General features: G+C 40.8%; 2 protein-coding genes across 2 annotated transcripts in view; one reads left to right on the forward strand and one right to left on the reverse strand.

Annotated features, from left to right (window-relative positions):
- The window catches only part of rnf103 (ring finger protein 103), a 42,748-nt gene extending 32,498 nt beyond the window's left edge, over nt 1-10,250 (forward strand). The window contains exons 6-7 of the mRNA XM_072396251.1: nt 4,563-4,649; nt 8,568-10,250. Coding sequence (XP_072252352.1) covers nt 4,563-4,649; nt 8,568-9,521 — 1,041 coding nt within the window. The 3' untranslated portion in view covers nt 9,522-10,250. The remainder of the gene's footprint in view (nt 1-4,562; nt 4,650-8,567) is intronic.
- Nucleotides 1-18,723, reverse strand: part of tmem129 (transmembrane protein 129, E3 ubiquitin protein ligase) — a 149,911-nt gene that overhangs the window by 81,334 nt on the left and 49,854 nt on the right. The window lies entirely within an intron of this gene.

The raw sequence follows: 18,723 nt of genomic DNA on the forward strand, positions 1-18,723 counted from the left end.
CAGACGTTTTATCCAAAGCGACTTACAAATGAAGATATAACAAGCTATATAAAAAGCTAACAATAAATTACATAGAAGGAACAATAAACAAACTCCATAAAAGGAGCCCACTAGTCCAACTCCGTCAGAGGTGACAGAGTAGAGATAGAGTGCAGGCATAGAGGAAAGTACAGGAAGATAAAGTGCAGAGATAGAGGGGGTAGGGAAGTACAACGTAAGTGCTAGGATAGGAGATGTTCTCTGAAGAGCTGGGTTTTCATGAGTTTCTTGAAGATAGACAGGGACGCCCCTGTTCTGGTAGCGCTCGGTAGATCATTCCACCATCGTGGAACGACACATGAAAAGAGTTTGGATTGTCTTAGGCATGGTGTAGGCACTGCTAGATGTGTGCTCTTTTAGGCTGATCGAAGACCAGACGCGCCGCCGCATTCTGGACCATCTGCAGAGGTTTCATAGCACAGGCTGGGAGACCAGTTAGGAGAGCATTGCAGTAGTCAAGGCAGGAGATGACCATGGCCTGCACAAGGAGCTGGGTGGCATGTTGGGTTAGGTATGGTCTGATCTTTCTTATGTCTAGTAGTGCAGAGCGGCATGAACGAGCAACCGAGGTAACATGATCTTTGAAGGTTAGTTGGTCATCAATCATGATGCCCAGGTTTCTAGCAACCTTTGATGGAGCAAGAGATAGGGATTCAGTTTGGATGCAGATGCTGTGGTGTATGGTTGGTTTGGCTGGGAAGACAAGCAGTTCTTGTTTTTGGGAGGTTAAGTTGGAGGTGATGGGCTTTCATCCATGATGATATGTCAGAGAGAAAGTCTGAGATTCGTGCTGAGACCGTGTGGTCGTCAGGTGGAAATGACAGATAGAGCTGGGTATCATCAGCATAACATTGGTATGAGAAGCCATGTGATCGGATGATCTGTCCCAGTGAGTTGGTGTATATAGCAAAGAGAAGAGGTCCCAGTACTGAACCTTGGGGGGACCCCTGTGTCGAGGTGGTGCGCTGCAGAAGTGTGACCAAGCCAGGATACTTTGAAGGACCGACCAGTGAGGTATGATTCAAACCAGGGAGAGCGATGCCCATGCTAGAGAGTATGGACAAAAGGATACTGTGGTTGACAGTGTCAAATGCAGCCAATAAGTCGAGCAGGATAAGTACAGAGGACTTAGCTGTCGCTCTGGCTTCTTTTAAGGCTTCTGTCACAGCCAACAGAGCCATTTCAGTGGAGTGCCCACTTTTAAACCCAGATTGGTTTGGGTCAAGGAGGTTGTTATGTGAGAGGTAATCGGTGACCTGCTTAAAGACCGCCCTTTCAATGATTTTAGACAGAAACGGGAGGAGAGAGACCGGACGATAATTCTCCACATGAGTTGGAGGGAAGGTTTCTTGAGCAGCGGTGTAACCTGAGCTTGCTTGAATGTGGTAGGAAATGTGCCCAATGTCAGTGAAGCATTAATCACATGTGTGACTGCTGCAGTTACAGTAGGAGCATGGATTGGAAAAGATTAGTAGGAACGGGGTCCAGCGGGCATGTAGAAGGACGGCTACATGTGAGAAGTTTAGACACACTGCTCTGAGTGAGAGGGGTAAATAAGGAAAATGATCCAGTAGGATTTCTGCATGCAGATTTTGTGGTAAAACGTTCGGTAAACTGTTTGCTTATAGCTGCCACTTTGTCAGCAAAAAATGAGGCAAAGGTGTCTGCTGTTAGCTTGGTAGCAGGTGGCGGAGGATTAAGTAGAGTTTTGAAGGTGGAAAAAAGTTTCCGGGTGTCAGTAGTACTATGAATCTTGTTAATGTAGAAAGACTTTTTTGCATCAGTAACACTGGATGCGAATGATGACAGTAGCGCCTGGAGTTTAGCTAGATCTGCAGGATCTTTTGACTTGTTCCATTTCCTTTCGGCAGCTCTGAGATTGGTGCGCAACACTCATGAGTATCATTAAGCCAGGGGTGAGACTGGGAGGATCGCGCGGGTTTGGTGGATAGAGGACACAGACTATCCAGAGATGAGCTCAGTGTAGAGCAGAGGGACTCCGTGGCATCATTAACCTGAAGGGAGGAGAATGTGCTGGAGGTTGGAAGAGCGGAGGCAACAACGGAGGAGAAGTGGATGGGTGACAGATTGCGGCGGAACCATAGGGGTAGAAGCAGATGGTCTTCTTGGGAGACTCACTCTGAACTGAATGAAATAGTGGTCAGAAAAATGCAGAGGTGTGACAGACAGGGCCTCTGTGGCACAGTTTCTTGAGAAAATGACATCTAGCACTTTACCAGCTTTATGGGTCAGGGGACTGCTGAGCAGTGCAACCACAAACGAGTGCATTAGTGTCAGAAAATCTGAAGAGTTTGAACTGTCAAGGTGGATGTTCATGTCATCAAGGACCATAATGGGACAGTCATGCTCCGGGATAGAAGAGAGCAAGGTGTCTAGTTCATTTAGAAAGTCACTGAGTTGTCCTGGTGGGCGATATACGACAATCATATAGATTTTGACTGGTGCAGTTACCAAGATGGCATGGTATTCAAAGGCATTGTATTTAGCATCAGGTAGCAGTTGGTTGTATTTCCATTTGTTGGAAATGAGCATGCCTGTTCCACCACCTCTCCCAGATGTACGAGAGGTGTGGGAGAATGAGTGGTTGGTTGAAAGTGCAGCCGGGGTAGCTTTGTTTTCAGACTTAATCCAGGTTTCAGTGAGAGCCAGGATGTCAAGAGACAGGTGATTTGCATAAGCCATAGTAAAATCTGCTTTGTTTACCGCCGATTGGCAATTCCACAACCCCACAGACAAGGGCGTGTCACAGAGTGAAGTGGGCTTTAGAGAGCGGAGGTTGTTAAGGTTGCGGTGGCTTTTGTTTGTGTGAAACCTTCTATGCGAGCCGGAGACAACAGGAATGAGATTGAGGCACATTTTAAAGCGGGTGGTGAGGTCAGAGCGAGATGGATGAGGCAAGTAGGACAACTTTGCCTTGTTCAGTGTCCTTGGACACGCGAGTCTTTACCGAAGAATGTCTTCACACGAGAATGGCTGACGCTTCAGGCGTCACCCCTTACTTTATGTTGTGAACACAATTGGACACGGCCGTTCATGTGTTGGCTAATTGCACTTGGCTGAGACCGCCCACCGAGAGTTAACCAACAAGTGTTCTCAGAGAGGGGAGTGACCGCCCTTCAGACCATGATTGCTTTGCGATGGCCCAACCAAGGCTACTAGGCAGCAGGTTTCACCCATGGATGGGTGTTGATCACTTTCACAACAACAGATGAAGTGCTTAACACTGCTCCTTGATCATTGCACAGTATAATGTACACACGCACTGGCCACTTTATTAATTACACTTTTTGAGGACCATGTTGCATTCCTCTTTCCTTCAGAGCTCCCATTATTCTTTGAGGCGTAGATTCAGTGAGATGCAGTAAAGGTTGCCCAGAAAGTTTTTGTCCAAATCTGCATATTTCTTGGACCTGCCCTCATGTTCAAATAACCAATCTGAGATATGGTAGCCTATCAGCTTTGTGGCATGGCCCGTAATCCTGCTGAGTGAAGCCATTGGGAAATTTTCAGGTCGTAAGAGTTGACTTGGTAACTAATCAGCTGACTGCAACATTTAAATGATGCTCAGTAGGTAGAGCCCTCCAGTGTGCCCTGCACCATTACACCATTAACACCAACCTGAATTGATGATATAAGATGGCATGGATCCATACGTTCACAATGTCCATACCTAGATCATCTGACTTTCAGTAATTGGGACATTTTCTATGTGAGGAAGTGCAGAGAAACCAAGGAGCTTATGTACAGGTTGTTAGATGTTGGTCACGTGACAAAGTAAGGGCAAGAATACGGACACAAAACGGTAGAGAAAACCTAACCAAGAAACTGACTAGAACAAAATAAAACCATCCCACTAGAAACTAAACAGAATCATCAAGACAATAAAAACCCACAGATCTAATCAAAACCAGATGTGAACATCAACAGACCATGACACTTCCATTCTGCAGTTCTGGAGCCTGGGGTCCATGGCAGCTTTTGTGTCCTGTTAGTTGAGAGGAGGGGCTTGAATGTGTTCCTCTGCTCCTGTGTTTGACATGGTATTCTTAGCTTGGTGTTATTGAATTATTCTTCTCTGACTGTTGCTATCTTTAAGAGAGAATCGCTCCTTATTGAGTGCTTTTTCTGACCTCTCGGAGACTTCCGGAGATGGCTATGCATGAAAATCTCAGCAGATTAGCTTTTTTTTTTTTTTTTCATAATCAAGCTAGGCTGCCAGTGTGCCATGCCAAAGTAACTGAAATAACCTTTCTCCCCCATTGTGATTGATATCAGCTGGATGATAACAAACAGTTGATTGGGTGTGACTAATAGAGTTGTCAAAGTTTGCATATCTTGATAACTTCAATGGGCCCTCCTGCATCTTGAATATTTTCATCTTCATTTATACTCTGTTAAACTTCTCAATCAGCCACCTTAGGCTCATGGAAAATAGACCAAGTTATTGTATTCCTTTTTATTATTGTAAGTTCATGTGTATCATTTATTCTTTTCATACACAGGGAGCAACAGTGAAACGGTTTGTGGTTCTAATTCGAACTCTTGGAACCTACAACTCCATACTGCTGGTGTCCTGGCTTCCTGTTCTGGTAGGACTTAATTGGCTTCTTGACTTGGTCTCAGAAATAATAAATAAGTTATTTTCCAAAATCTTCCATCCATTTTCTATACCGTCAATCCGTCGGTCGGGTCGCGGGGGGGGGGGCTGGAGCCTATCCCAGCAGTCATCGGGCGAAAGGCAGGGTACACCCTGGACAGGTCACCAGTCCATCAAAGGGCCACACAGAGACAAACAACCACACACACACACACACACACACATGCACGCACACTCACTCCTAAGGACAATTTAGAGTCACCAATTAACCTAACATGCATGTTTTTGGACGGTGGGAGCAAGCCGGAGTACCCGGAGAGAACCCATGCATACACAGGGAGAACATGCAGACTCCACACAGAAAGGCCCCAGGCAGGGATCGAACCTGAAACCCTCTCGCTGTGAGGCGACGGTGCTTCCAAAATATCTTCCTTCAGTTATATAAAATACAGTTCCTCTGGAAAGTAGCAAAAGAAAGTTTTTCATTTTTCAGTTTAAATTTTCAGTTTGCACACGCACACACGCGCGCACACACACACACACACACACACACAGAGATACACACACACTTACTTATCGGATCTATGTGAGCTGCTGTGCTGTTCCATTTTCACCCACTGAGCAGACTGTGGTCACGTCAGCTATAGCATCTATGTAGTACAACTCCAGAACAGTACGACATCAAAACATTATTGTTAGCTTATGTTGAACTTTATTTTCTGCTTCGTTCAAGATTAAAGCACACAAGTTACATACACCTGCATTTACCTCCTCATAAATACTACACAAATATCAACAGACAGACATTCACACTACGTTTGATTTGGCAGTGCTCCCATTCTCCTCCATGGAAAAAAAACAAACAAGTTTATCTAAGATGTATATCTCTATTTAAGACATGTAAGATGGTACTATTGGCAAATGTTGTGAACTTCCAATTTCTTTATTGAGATAGTCTATAGTTTTCTTTACAATAATTTTGTAATTTCGTAAGTGCTATTAGTGGGTAATTAGTTTATTTTTTATGGGGATGGGGGGGTTGTTTGATAAAAGAAGGCTTTGAGAAAACCCATGTACATCTTAAGGTAAAGTTCTCTCTATAGATCATATTCCACCTGGAAATGTGTGCACATGGATTAGGTTTTTATCCCACTCTCCTCACGTCCACATTTAACCACAAATGATTAATGTAAAACACCTCATAAATGTTGATGTATAATAATTCCCGTTGGTGATTGGTGGCTCCTGTCAATGAATCTCAATAACAACAGAGAGAACAAAATTGGAGAGAATTAGCTTAAGTGACAGACATTAAGTCACTTACAGACCAGGAATTCTTTGTGGCGACTGCACACTCATTCTATCATTCATGTAGTCCTATACCAGAGCATCCACTATACAGCTTTAAAGTGTCAACAGCGCATCTGTAATGTGTAGCATGAAATGAAAGTATAACAGCGTCTTGCATTTGCTTTTTACAATTTGGCTTCAGCTCACCACTTTATTATCTGCATTTTCAATTTTCCTTGTCTCTTAACTTTCCTATTGACAAGGGTGAGAGTTTCCATCCAGGCGCACATGTTTCCCTGTTTGTTTTTATGGATTCCAGCTTCTGCAACAATGTGGACTGATGCATCATTCAGGCCTCAGTGTGTGTAAGAAAGGGTTATCAGGGATGCAAATTTAACTAATTTTTCTCATCAATTAGTTACTTTTATGTAAGAAGTTATGAAAGTTAATTGATCATTTAAAAGGGTAGATTTTAATTATAAAAGTATTTTGATAGGTCAGACACCAAGAATTTTTAATAATTGCAATACGAAAACACTCAACGTCAAACACACATTTATTAACTGATTGTAAATAGATGCGGCATAAACAGACAACATGAAACACGACTGAGGGATTTGACCGTGTATTGAAATAAACTATTTTCGAGGTGCGTTGTGTAATGACCTGGAAAGTATTCGAGCATGAATGAAAGTTGGAGTGGATGTGATTTCACAGTAAATATTAACTTTGAGTTACGTGTTGTAATTGAGAACAAGTTAAAACACATTTACCTCGATAAGGATTCAGTAAATTGACACTTTTAAGCAGTTTGATTTTGGTTAAGAAGAACATACAGATGAAAAATTATGCCCAGAGGGCAGTCCTCTGAGACGCCGTCTTACAACATGAACACAGGAGTTGTTTCCTGCTTGTTTTGTTTTAGCAGTTTATCTCCTGTTGGGGTTGTAGGTATTCCACTGGCCTTAGGACTGATTTCAACTGTACCCACAGCTGTTGTTGGTCTCACACCAATTTATCACATTTTTAATAGAACCAATTTCATTGGTGAAGAAGCTCATGAAATTGTCACTACTGAGTGTTAAAGGAATACATGGCTCAACAGAGCTTGGACTCTTAGTCAGTCTAGCTACATTGCTGAGAACGGTGCTCCTATATGTTATGTTTAATGTCTATATGTCTAATATAGAATTAAAGTTAATATTATGGCTGTCTTTTTCAACATCTATGTAAATGTTAAAGTCACCCACTACAATGACTGGGACTCTTTGCAAATTATTATCAATGATGAATAAAAAGCAGTACTAGTTTTATGAAGGGCTTTCTTTTATATTATTAGACTATCTTCCTAGACTAATTGAGACTCTTCTAAATTAGAGGAACGTCATTTTCTTTCCAACTTTTTTGCAGTCTGCTTTAAAGTACGCAGCTGTGAATTATACCAAGGAGTGAGCTTCTTCTGACTGAATGCCTTCATTTTCAGGGGCAACATTGTCCTGTGTTGTATGCATTGAAATTGTGGTGCTGTTAACAAGAGAGTCAAGTTCTGCGGGAGTAAATTTTAGTCAGAACAAGATCAAGGGTATGATTAGGAGACCGAGTAGGTCTGTTTACATTTTGAGAAAATACATTTGAATCTAATATAGAATTAAAGTTAGGCTGTCATTTTCAACATGTACATGAATATTAAAGTCACCCTCTAAAATGACTTGGGTTTATGTTTCGATTGACACATGGCATTACTTAAACAGAGGGCTAAACCCCAGTAAAACATCTCTCTGCATTGCTTATACTGTAGATATTGTAACTAAGACCAAATTACTGTTTATACTTAAAAATCCTTTTTTTTTTTTTGTGTGTGTTAACTTTTTGTCTTATGGTACTGCCCCTTACTTGTAATGCTCCTTTCTGCGTCCTTTTTTTTTAATGGCCAAAAAGCTTAGTTTTAGTGGCAAAGTCAAGTTTATTTTTATAGCACATTAAAAATCAACAATGGCTGACCAAAGTGCTTAACACTCAATAAGCCAGCACCTTATCCATTGTGTGGGTGGAGGATCTTTGCAAAAAGTACAATGTAATATGTGGCCACATCAATAATTATAAATTCCAGTTCTCAACTTCTGCTTCTGCCTTCTACTTCTGATTAGTCAGTTTCTTACATGCAGCTGACAGCAGTCGGAGTGCTCTCAGTTTGGAGAAATGGTAAGAATTCTGATGAGGAGGTAAGCTAATAGCTTTTCAGAGAGATGACAGTTTTGAGGTTCGATAGATGGAGAAACTTTGCTCGTGCTTGTCTCAAGTGTTGTAGTGTGCACTATATATAGTGACCTTTACACCATGTCACTTTTGCATCAGACTGCTATTTACTTAATCACTATTTTCTCAACCAGTCGGTGTGGGTGTTGCAACACATTAACTTTTTTTTTTTTAATGTATTTCTGTTCTGAGTAGCAGTTAGCTTCCTGTCAGAATTCCTCTCATTCTCCAAACTGAGAGCGCTCTTACTGCTGTCTGCTGCATGTAAGATGCCAACTGCTCAGAAGAACCATGCAATGTTTTGAATGTGGATATCTGAATTACAATGATAGATTACTAATAACTAACTGATCAATCCCTACAGGCTCTTCTTCAGCTGCCCTATCTGGACACTCTGTATGGTTACAGTCTGAAGCTGCTGCGTTATGCTGACACCACCACATTGGCAAGTTTGGTAAGAGCTGACTGGACCTTCTACTCATCCCATCCAGCTCTCTTCCTGTCCACCTATCTTGCCCATGGCCTACTGGTGGACTATTTTGAGAAGAAACGCCGTTGTGGCACCAGGAGCCAAGAGGACAGCACCACCAACCTGGAGTGGCTAGCCAGTCTGTGGGACTGGTACACTTCTTATCTGCTCCACCCAATTGCATCACTACAGCAGTTCCCATCTGATCACTCAGACTGGGAGGATGATCCCAACTTTTTATTTGAGCGTTTGGCTTTCCCTGATCTCTGGCTCCGTCCTTTAGTAAACATGGACTACATTAAGGAACTACCAACCTGGAGGTTCAGACCTGTTGATCAGCAGGAAGAGGACAAAGATGGTTCACATTTAGACACAGAGAACAGAGTGATGTCAGATTCCCCTCCTGCAGGCCTGAGCAGACGTCCACACAACAGCAGTCGGGATTGCAGCGTGGGTCCCAGCAGCAGCTGTCAGTGTGTACATAATGCTCCTGTGTCATCCCTAAGCTCTTATAGAAATGAAAGCTCACTGCCAGTTCACAGGTCTTTGGGGGGAGGTGATCTCGCACCCGAAATTGTCTCTAATCATCAGCAGTGTGATTGGTCAGTGTGGCCCTGTGACATGCTCCTGTGCTCTGAATGTGTGGTATGTCTGGAGAACTTTGTGAGTGAGGAGCTGCTGATGGGTCTGCCCTGTGGCCATGCCTTCCACCAGCAGTGTATTGTGGTGTGGTTGGCAGCAGGCAGACACTGTTGCCCAGTATGTCGTTGGCCCAGCTACAAGAAGAAAAAGCAGAGAGCTGCACAAAGCAGCTCTGTGGAAAATACACTGACTGATCCACTGCTGTAACCTCCTTTTAAGCGCCCATGGCAATTTAAATTTTCTGTCAAAATTTACTTGGATGCAAGTTGGAATGGGGGAGTAATTAAGATGGAAACAGCTTGACTCCATTCCTGATGACAGCAAAGTCCTGACTATCCTGCCATCTGAAACTGGCTAACTCCAGTTACAATGTTTTTTCTATTAGATGGTCAACTCTGTATTGAACCACTAGACCAAAAAAGGTCTCGCTGTGTGGCTTGAAATCATGATTAGAATTGTTTGGAAAATTGTAGTGAAATTATACCCGCTATTGACCAACATGAAAAAAAAAAATAAATCAGTCAGAATGAAACAAATCTATCTGTCAGTGCTGCCAAGGGGTACATGCAGAAAGTGTTCATACTTGTAAGTCTTGTGGTTCCTCAGTTTTGATGCGAGTTCACCACAAACTGTTTTTTGACAGAACCTTTCATTTTACATCACTTTAGCTTCAAGTCAGCACCAAACAAGATTCCTGCCTCTGCTGTCAGTTTTAACTGTATTTTCATATATGCTATGTCTCATCAATGGTGCGCCACAGCTGGGATTTCTTACTCGGAAACAGAGCACACAGGTTGGTAGTCATAATCAGCAGAAGTTTTCCAAGATAACCTTGTTGAAAACCACTAGTTTGACGTCCACATGGGATCAAATCTCACACTATATAGATTGTGCACTGGTCTAGCACTTTGAAAAATCCTTTTCATCAAAGACTGCCCACAAAAATAACAGGTTTCTGGTGGGATTTATCAATGACACTATAGGACTTCTAGATTTTGTGAACTGATGCCGCTGTCAGCCCTTAATCACTGGTATTGATGTACAATGAAACATGTAACAACGTGAAAGTTCATATAGTTGTGTAAGTGTGTGTCGTTGAGCCAAGACTCATAGGCTTAATACTTAATGATGCAAAAGATCTCCAAAACTCAAAAAAGTTGGACAAAAGGTCCCACACACAATGCAACTTCTGTAGTTATTATAAGACATTAAAAAGATAAGTAACCACACCTCAAGTCAGTAGCCCCGCTGTACATATGTTGTAATGCTACAAGATTCACCGATATACACTGAACAACCATAGAATTGTGACCACCCACCTAATATTGACCAAGTCCTCCTCATGCCCTCAAAGAAACCCATGTAGGATGTGGACAAAGAACACCTGAAGATGCCCTGCACAGTCTGGTTTCAGGATGTAAGCAATGGATCCTTTGGCGCCTGCATTAGGCGGGTGGTCATAGTGTTATTGACATTGGTTTATTGACAGCTGTGGTCAATATTGGTTTATTGATATAACAAATAAAAACTAAATGCAGTTAAAATTTTAATAATTGGTATTTTTTATATTAAGTAGTTGATGAGTGTTAAAGGTGTTGATAACAAGAAACGGAACAATAACCAACCCTGTAGTTCCCCTCAACTTCTGACATTTGAACACAACATTTGAGCCCCTTTTAGCTTATTTCTTAAAAAATTCTACACACATCAACTCAACAAAAACAAGGACTAAATAATGTCTCTATGTAACACCTGCTCCGCAGCAAACAGACAAATGCAGAGCAGCTGGTGAACCCATAGCTTTTAGTAGAAAAGCCAGGCATTTTCCTCTGGAAGTAGTGAGAGCAGAGCTTAGAGTGAGCAGCTGACAGAAAGTGAATTTTGATATACAAGATGCTATCCCCAGCTTGCCCATGAACCAGTAAATGCACCTCAGACAGCACTGCAGTGTTTTCACTAAACCTGTATTTTGGCTCACCTTAAAACCAACTGCATACACCTACAAAATATCACACATTGCAGTACATGAACACAATACATGTCATATGGTTGTTACTGCCAAAATCTTGACTTTGTTAATTCAAGATATGTGGTCACGAGACAAGCAGATTTAAATTAAAATAAAGCTGCAAACAGCTGTATTTGACCTTTTCACCTCCAAGCTCTCAACATGTAATTGAAGAGCTCTTTCTAGTGTAGACATATGTACTTGTCATCAATCTTTGTAGTTTTTACTGTTTTCATTGTGACCGTCTTCTGTGTACATGTGATTTCTGTTTCTCGAAATTGGCTGTCTGTGGTCACTCTGACGCAGTTTTTTTCTTTTTTCCCCAAATAATACAAATTGTAGGTTTATTCAATAGCCAATTAAAAAGTTTAGTGGCAACGATTACATAATGTAATTTATTCCCAAGTCTGAGGTAAATTACAGACTTACAAAGATTAAAAAATACGAGCACCTTAAAGAAAAATAAAATGACTACCAGTGATGTGAGTAGTTGCAGTTTTTCTTCCATCCCTTGGTTTCAACACTAGAATATACTGTAGCTTCTTACTGCTGTAGAAATACTTTGAAAAGAGATGACACTGTATTTAAGCTCTGTTTTTTTTTTCTTTTTTAAAAACAAAAGGATACATACCCATAATTCATGGATAACTTGGCTGTTAATAAGCTAGCTCCCATGTAACTATTGTATATCGAGGAAAATAATGGACCCACAGACTGTGATCTGGCAGCAGACGGCTCTTGGTTAAATTAAATATAAATATGTCATCTCAAGGCACTAACAGAGGGAAAAAAAACAAATCAAATAAGATCCAATTAGAATCCTATTCCTTAAAATTCAGTGTAATCTGAATCAACCAAATTTATTGTAGCTGTATTCAAATAATTTCAATTGAAAAAAGAAAGCCTAGCTAAGGAAATTGGATTTGCAAGATTTGCTTCAGATAATGGGCGACTGGGACACAATGTGAGAAGGGACATATGCAAAGGATGTTGGACCAATGAATACTTCTACATCTATGACATCTAAACTGACAAGGAAACAACACCTGACCTCATGACTCAATGTTCAGAAACAAAATCTAGAGATCAGTGAATGGCAAATTAACTGTACTTGTATAGCGTTTTTCTAGTCTATCTGAACACTCTTTTATACTTTTATACAAGCCACATTCACACACACACTCGTACAGGACGTGTTAGTCCATATAGGCTTTCTTCTAAGCTTTCACACATATTCATACACTGAAGGATGCATTGGTAAACAACGTTGGGTTCAGTATCTTGCCTAAGGACACTTAGACTAGGTGTGGAGAAGCCAGGAGTCGAGCAAGGAGTCTAACCAGACCTGAGCTTAATGAAGTACAAAGATGCCACAGCAAGGAAGAGCTAGTATTTTTCTGTTCTATTCTAGAACAGAATAGAACAGAACTAGAATGCAGGTGCATCTTAAAAGATGCAGGTAGCTATTCTAGTTACCTGCATCTTTTAATATGTATCGTTGCTACTGCACAGTGACAAATGTTCAATCAAATGCTAATCTCTTCAATTTATACAATGTTTAGTGGATACATCCTGTAAATCCAATAGCTTCTTCTGGTCCAAGTCTTCTGGTGTGCCCCCTAGTGTAATCCCCCAGTAACAAGTATAGTACACGGGTAAGTATGTGAACAATTACACTAATGACAAAACAAGTTGCTTACTTGAAGTTGTGATTTAAAAGCAAGCACCATCCTTACATAAGAGACAAAGTACCTTCTGGAAGTCTGTTAGAAGATGTTAATGCAGCACTTCATACTATACCTATTGGGACCATCAATAAACTGACATACGCCACAGCTGTAGTGATCCTAGATGAACAACAAGATGAACAACATAGGGAGCAGTAAGGGGAAGTATCAATGGAGAAGAGGGTTGCAGGCCAAGATCAAAGCAACACAGAGGGAGGTCAGCCTTGAAATACATAAAACACTTTTCATTCAACTTCAGAAAGGTGCAATAAAGTAACTCTCTAAAAAAACACTACTCACTCCCTCACCTGAGGCACTGGAAAGTGCAAAACAGCCTCCTCAGATTACCTGCCTGAGATGGTAGTCAAGATGGTAGTACAAGCCGAAGCTTGTAAGGTTCAGTCTTACCCAGGGCTGAGACTGAGCAATATTCTAAGAGCACATGGGAGAAAGAGGCTTAACATACATAGATATTACGACATAACAGACATTTCATGGATAGTGGATCTAAGAGCTGACCATTTGAACCAGGAACCTTCTTGCTGTGAGGAGACGGTGCTGCACACCACTGTACAGCCCCATCAAGAATCAGATTACAAATATTACAAATTTGAGTGAATTTAATTTTTGAAAATACATTGTCATACAGAGGAAAAGGATCCAATGTCACATTTTAGAAAGCAAAGGTAGCCCATGGAATAATTGCATTTTTTTGTCACGCCAGGTCCTCAGTTAGATGACACTTGCCTGTTTTTCATCCTCCATTCTGGTATTCTGTGACTCGTCTGATCATTGCTTGTTGTTACCTTTCCATGCTGTTGACACTAGTGTTCTCTTTGCTCTCTTTGTTTTGGGTTTGGTAAACGCCATCTAGGAAGCAAACAGATATTTTACATTTGTTAGTAAAGTAATATTAATAATAAATATAAAATATAATTCTTATCTTCTGTCACACAACAAATACTGTAGATCCTACAAATAAAACTCAATGAATTGTCAAATTTCATATGACATTGGACCAGTATATGTTAATTTAATCAATACAAAGAAAACCATTTGAATTTGTTATTACCGTTAATTTATAATAAACAATTATTAAATACCTTTCCAAAATATAGATCAATACACCCATGACTAAAGACTGCACCCACTCCGATGAACATGACAGCTAAAATATCAAAAACAGGATTGAAAAACAATGGCTGAAAAACCTAAGCTACAGCTATGTAGAAGGTTGAGTGACATATGTATCACAATCCAGTTTCTATTCACAACAGTAAATCAAGCCAAATAATTATTAAGAATCACAAAAGGCCTTGCAACACAAATAAGTCTTTAAAAGAGATTTGAAAGACGTTACTGATTGAGGAGGCCTGTTAAAAATACGTTCTTGTGAACAATATTACATTCTTCAGATTTTTTTATGAAACTGTAAACTCTTCTGAATTACCTTATGTAACAATGTAAAAAATATCAGAATTTGGGGGAAAAGCTCACCCAAATTCTTTCACTTCTTTGGACAGACATGGTATAAAAGCTAAGACCACTTCCCTCCAGTTAGAACAACATCAGTGTGCTGAATTGACACTGCTGGGCAGGAAGTTTGTTTTATACCCTCACAGAAGTATCCTTTTGTGGCGCTCTAAGTCTCCATAGATGGACATTTTCAAACACAGGACAGACATGCAGTCTTCCAAAAAGATAATGCATAGGCACTGACTGACTGACACTACGTGTTGATCAAATGCTTAGTTATGAGTGTATAAGAATAATACAAATAATCACAATGATAGTAAAAAATAAAATAAATAAACACACCCACACATACTCGCACAGCACATGCATTCGCTCATGTTCACCCTCCCTCAACTCCGCTGGGGTGCTACTACCCCCCAAGACCTAATGTGTGTGTGTTTGTGTGTTTGTGTCTGATAAGTAGTAATGTCTAAGGTGTAATTAAAACAGGGGTGGTGGGCTGCAGAGTGCAGCAAAGGGGACCACCTACGTGGTCCCATCCACTACACGCCACAGAACACACAAGCCCCCAAAACCCTACATGTGTGAATGTGTACTGGAGCCAAAAGGGGTATGGGGATATAGAAGACCAGGGGAGAGAAGCTCCCCGGAGAGGGAAGCCAGAGAGAGACTGGCCGCAATAGGCACCCCCGTTTCCTGGGACCTGCCACAGAGCAGGAGGGCCTGATGTCCACCAGGTCCGGGGCCTGCAGCCAGCTACTGTGCACCCAGAAGGCACTCACCTGCCATACCCCAGAGGGCCCCTACAAATAAAGAAAAGAAAAAAACAGAAAAAACAAAAAACACACAGTCGCAGCAGCCCAGGCCTGAGACCCACCATCACCCAGGCTGCCCCCAACAGGGGAAAAGCACCGCCCCACCCCACCCCACCGCACACCTCAATGGTGTAAACTGGCTGAAATTTACTCCACAAAAAGGGCAAGACATTGTTCAGTTAGTATAAACTTAAGAAAAAACATATTCAGCGCAGTTCTTGCCATCAAAAATCACCGCTGACTTTCCACGTGAAGCAGGATTACAGATTCAGTTGTTTGTACAACAAGTTTGGGTCACCGTGACGTCACTTCTGACCTTTAGGACCTTCCCTTTTCGTCTTCTGTAAATTTGTTTTTGGCTTTGCAACTGTGTTTTGCCACTTGTAGTTTTGTCTCGGCATTTGTACGATTGTTTCATAAAAATGTAAATTTGCTTTTTAAAATGTAAATTTGTTTCCTAAAATGTAAATTTGTTTCTTAAAATGTTATTTTGTCTTTTAATTTGTTAATGTGTTTTTTTTTTAAATGCTATTTTGTTTTTTAATTTGTTAATGTTTTTTAAATTGTAAATGTGTTTTGCGCTTCTCAGCCACTATAGTAGATGGAGCACCCATATTTAACCAGAGGGAGATCTACAATCTTCCTAGGCAGTGCCTTGAGGGCTATTTCCATGAGCTGTTGAGTTTGCGTAGTCGAGCAGACATCCAGACTGGTGTCAAACAAGCAGCTCACTGAGGAATCAAAGGAGGGGAGTTACCCCTTGGGAATGTCAAAAATGGAGAAAAAGCAGAGACTAAAGAAGTCTAACTTGCTTAATAAATTATTGGGATTTTACAACCAGGGCAAAAGATTGGATGGAAAAATCACTTAATAGATGTAATTATTCAGTATTTGTTGCCTTAAGTGCAACACTCATGCATCTGAGTATTAGATTTCTGCTTTAGAATTGTCATATTTATACATGAGAAGATTGTAAAAGTACTCTGAGGAGACTTCTGAGGACTGGATAGATATGATTGCCACCTTCCATGTGGGAGACCTGAGTTCAAATCCCCTGCATGAAAGGTATTACCTCCAGTAGGGGTCCTTAGGCAAGACACCCTTACCCTACATGCCTACCCTACATGTAAGTCGCTTTGGATAAAAGCGTCTGCTAAATGCATAAACAACATAAACAACAACTTCTCCTGCAATTCTCTGTCCTTTTCCCACATTAACTACTACACATGTATGTATTGTGATGGTGAATAACTGCTCCAGATCCCCTTGATTAATCATGGCAATCAGGACAGGACACTAACCTTGTTCTGTGCAGATTGGTCTGGCAATACTTTAACAGCGTTTTTTTTTTTTAACTGTCTAAACTGGTTGATTTAACTGTACAAATACTTGTGAATATTATTTTCTATCTATGCAGCTCCTGGCATAGATTTATTTAGGGAGGGGGCGAGTTAGGATGCCAAGAAGTGAGGAACAGATCCAGGTCCAGGTAAGTGGGGAAGGAGGCTCTGTGTTCAGGTGAGGGATCCGAGGGGAATTGGTCTCGTGTCCAGGGGATTCTGTGCAGGGGTGGAGAGGCTCGGAGGTGGGCTGCTGGCTGGTTCGGTGGAAGGCTGGGCGGGACACTGATGTCAAGCTGGGCGCTAGAGTAGGCAAACGCATAACACTGAAAAGAGACAATCATATGGCACAGGAGAGAGCAAGCTTTAGCCGGAGCTAGATTGTTAATCAGTTACAGATGACAATGGTGAGAGAGCGCTCCTCCAAGCCATCCAGCCCAGCCTGGAAACGAACCAAGAAAACCAGGCAGCACCAATAAAAATGTATAGATCAATAAAAGCAAAACCTTAATCACCACACACTGTACCCCATACCAATGATTTTTTTTTATCTAACATCTGATCATTGAACTGAGAACACAATTGTTTATGTTAATTTACATTTGCTGATTTAAGTGGGAATGTTCTCATTTTTATTTAATTTAGGTACTTTATGTACGCAGAATGTACAATTTATCATTATGCCTTTATTAGATACAATTTCTGGTTAAAATGACAGAATCATCACACTTGAAGGATGTTCATTAAGTTTTTTAAATTAGTAAAAAACCCCACATACGACACTAATCTCATTTTGTGATCTTCGCTGATAAAAAACAATACTCTTCATCAGTCACGTTCCGTCTTTCTTTCAGCAGCTGACAGATCAGCTCTGCAGGATGGAGCCTTGTCATAGACCAGTGTTTTCCATAAATTTGAATTCAGACTGAGACTGTTTGCTGGCCATGTCATTGAGCTGATTTGCTTTCCTGAAGAAAATCTGAACCCTCTTTACTCTGTGAAGAGATGAATCATCATCCTGAAAAATGAGCTCAGCATCATCAGAAAAGAGTCCACCTGTGCATTTCCTATAGTGGTAATGGCTGCCATCTCCCCAGGTCCTTTATCTGACATCAACCCCATATCATCAATGATGGCGGAAATGTTCTTATTTTCTACAGCCAGTCCTTTCATTAGACCTGCACCAAACTAAAGTTCCAGCATCTTCTCCTTTTCCACAGCAGATTGGTGATTCATCTCTGAATATCACTTCCGTCCACAGTCGATGACTGCTTCTCTCCAGCCCACTGTAACCTTGTTTTCTTCTCTTTAGGTGTTAGTAGTGGTGATGTACGTTAGGTTTTTCTGGATGAAATTCCATTTCCTTCAGCCTGTTTATTACATTTTGCTCACAAATACTGAGTTCTGTTTCTGTCTTTGTTTTTCATTTCTTTTGTTGTACATTTTCTATTTTAAGACCTATTGCTTTGACATCTTCCTTGCTCGACATGTGTTTCCCTTTTACAACCTTCCAATTACAGGGTGGTCACACATTTTTTTCTCTCCACTTCTATCTGAACATCAACAAAAAAAAGCTAAACATTACAATACATTTTTAGAAATGTTTTACAAAGCCTGATTGTTCAGCTATTCAATAAAATAGTTTTTGTATCATATCTGTTTTTTTTTACTAAACAAAAAAATCTGACATTCTCTCAGATGTGGTAAATCTTTCATATTTCCCAGGGGTTGTTTTTTTTTAACTTTTTAGCTCCACTCATGTGGGATACATGAGTGGAGCTGCTGCACTCATCAGTAGGTTTTGCCTGCAGCCCTCTTTATCATAACAATGACCAGATATTGTTTTTTGCATCACAGCCTAAGATTAAAAAATAAAATGGATATTGGGTTACTTTATATTCTTGAAAAGAAAAAAACAAACATGATTATAGCCAGCATAATGTGTGTATAGTCTTTGTAGGTATTACATAGTTGTTTCAAATTCAGCTGGTTAACCAAACATCTCAAATATTGAAAGGTAGGATTTTTTTCTGGATTTTGATC

Source organism: Leuresthes tenuis, unplaced genomic scaffold (assembly GCF_036924035.1).
Source record: "Leuresthes tenuis unplaced genomic scaffold, fLeuTen1.0.hap1 SCAF_11, whole genome shotgun sequence".
Lineage (NCBI taxonomy): Eukaryota > Metazoa > Chordata > Actinopteri > Atheriniformes > Atherinopsidae > Leuresthes > Leuresthes tenuis.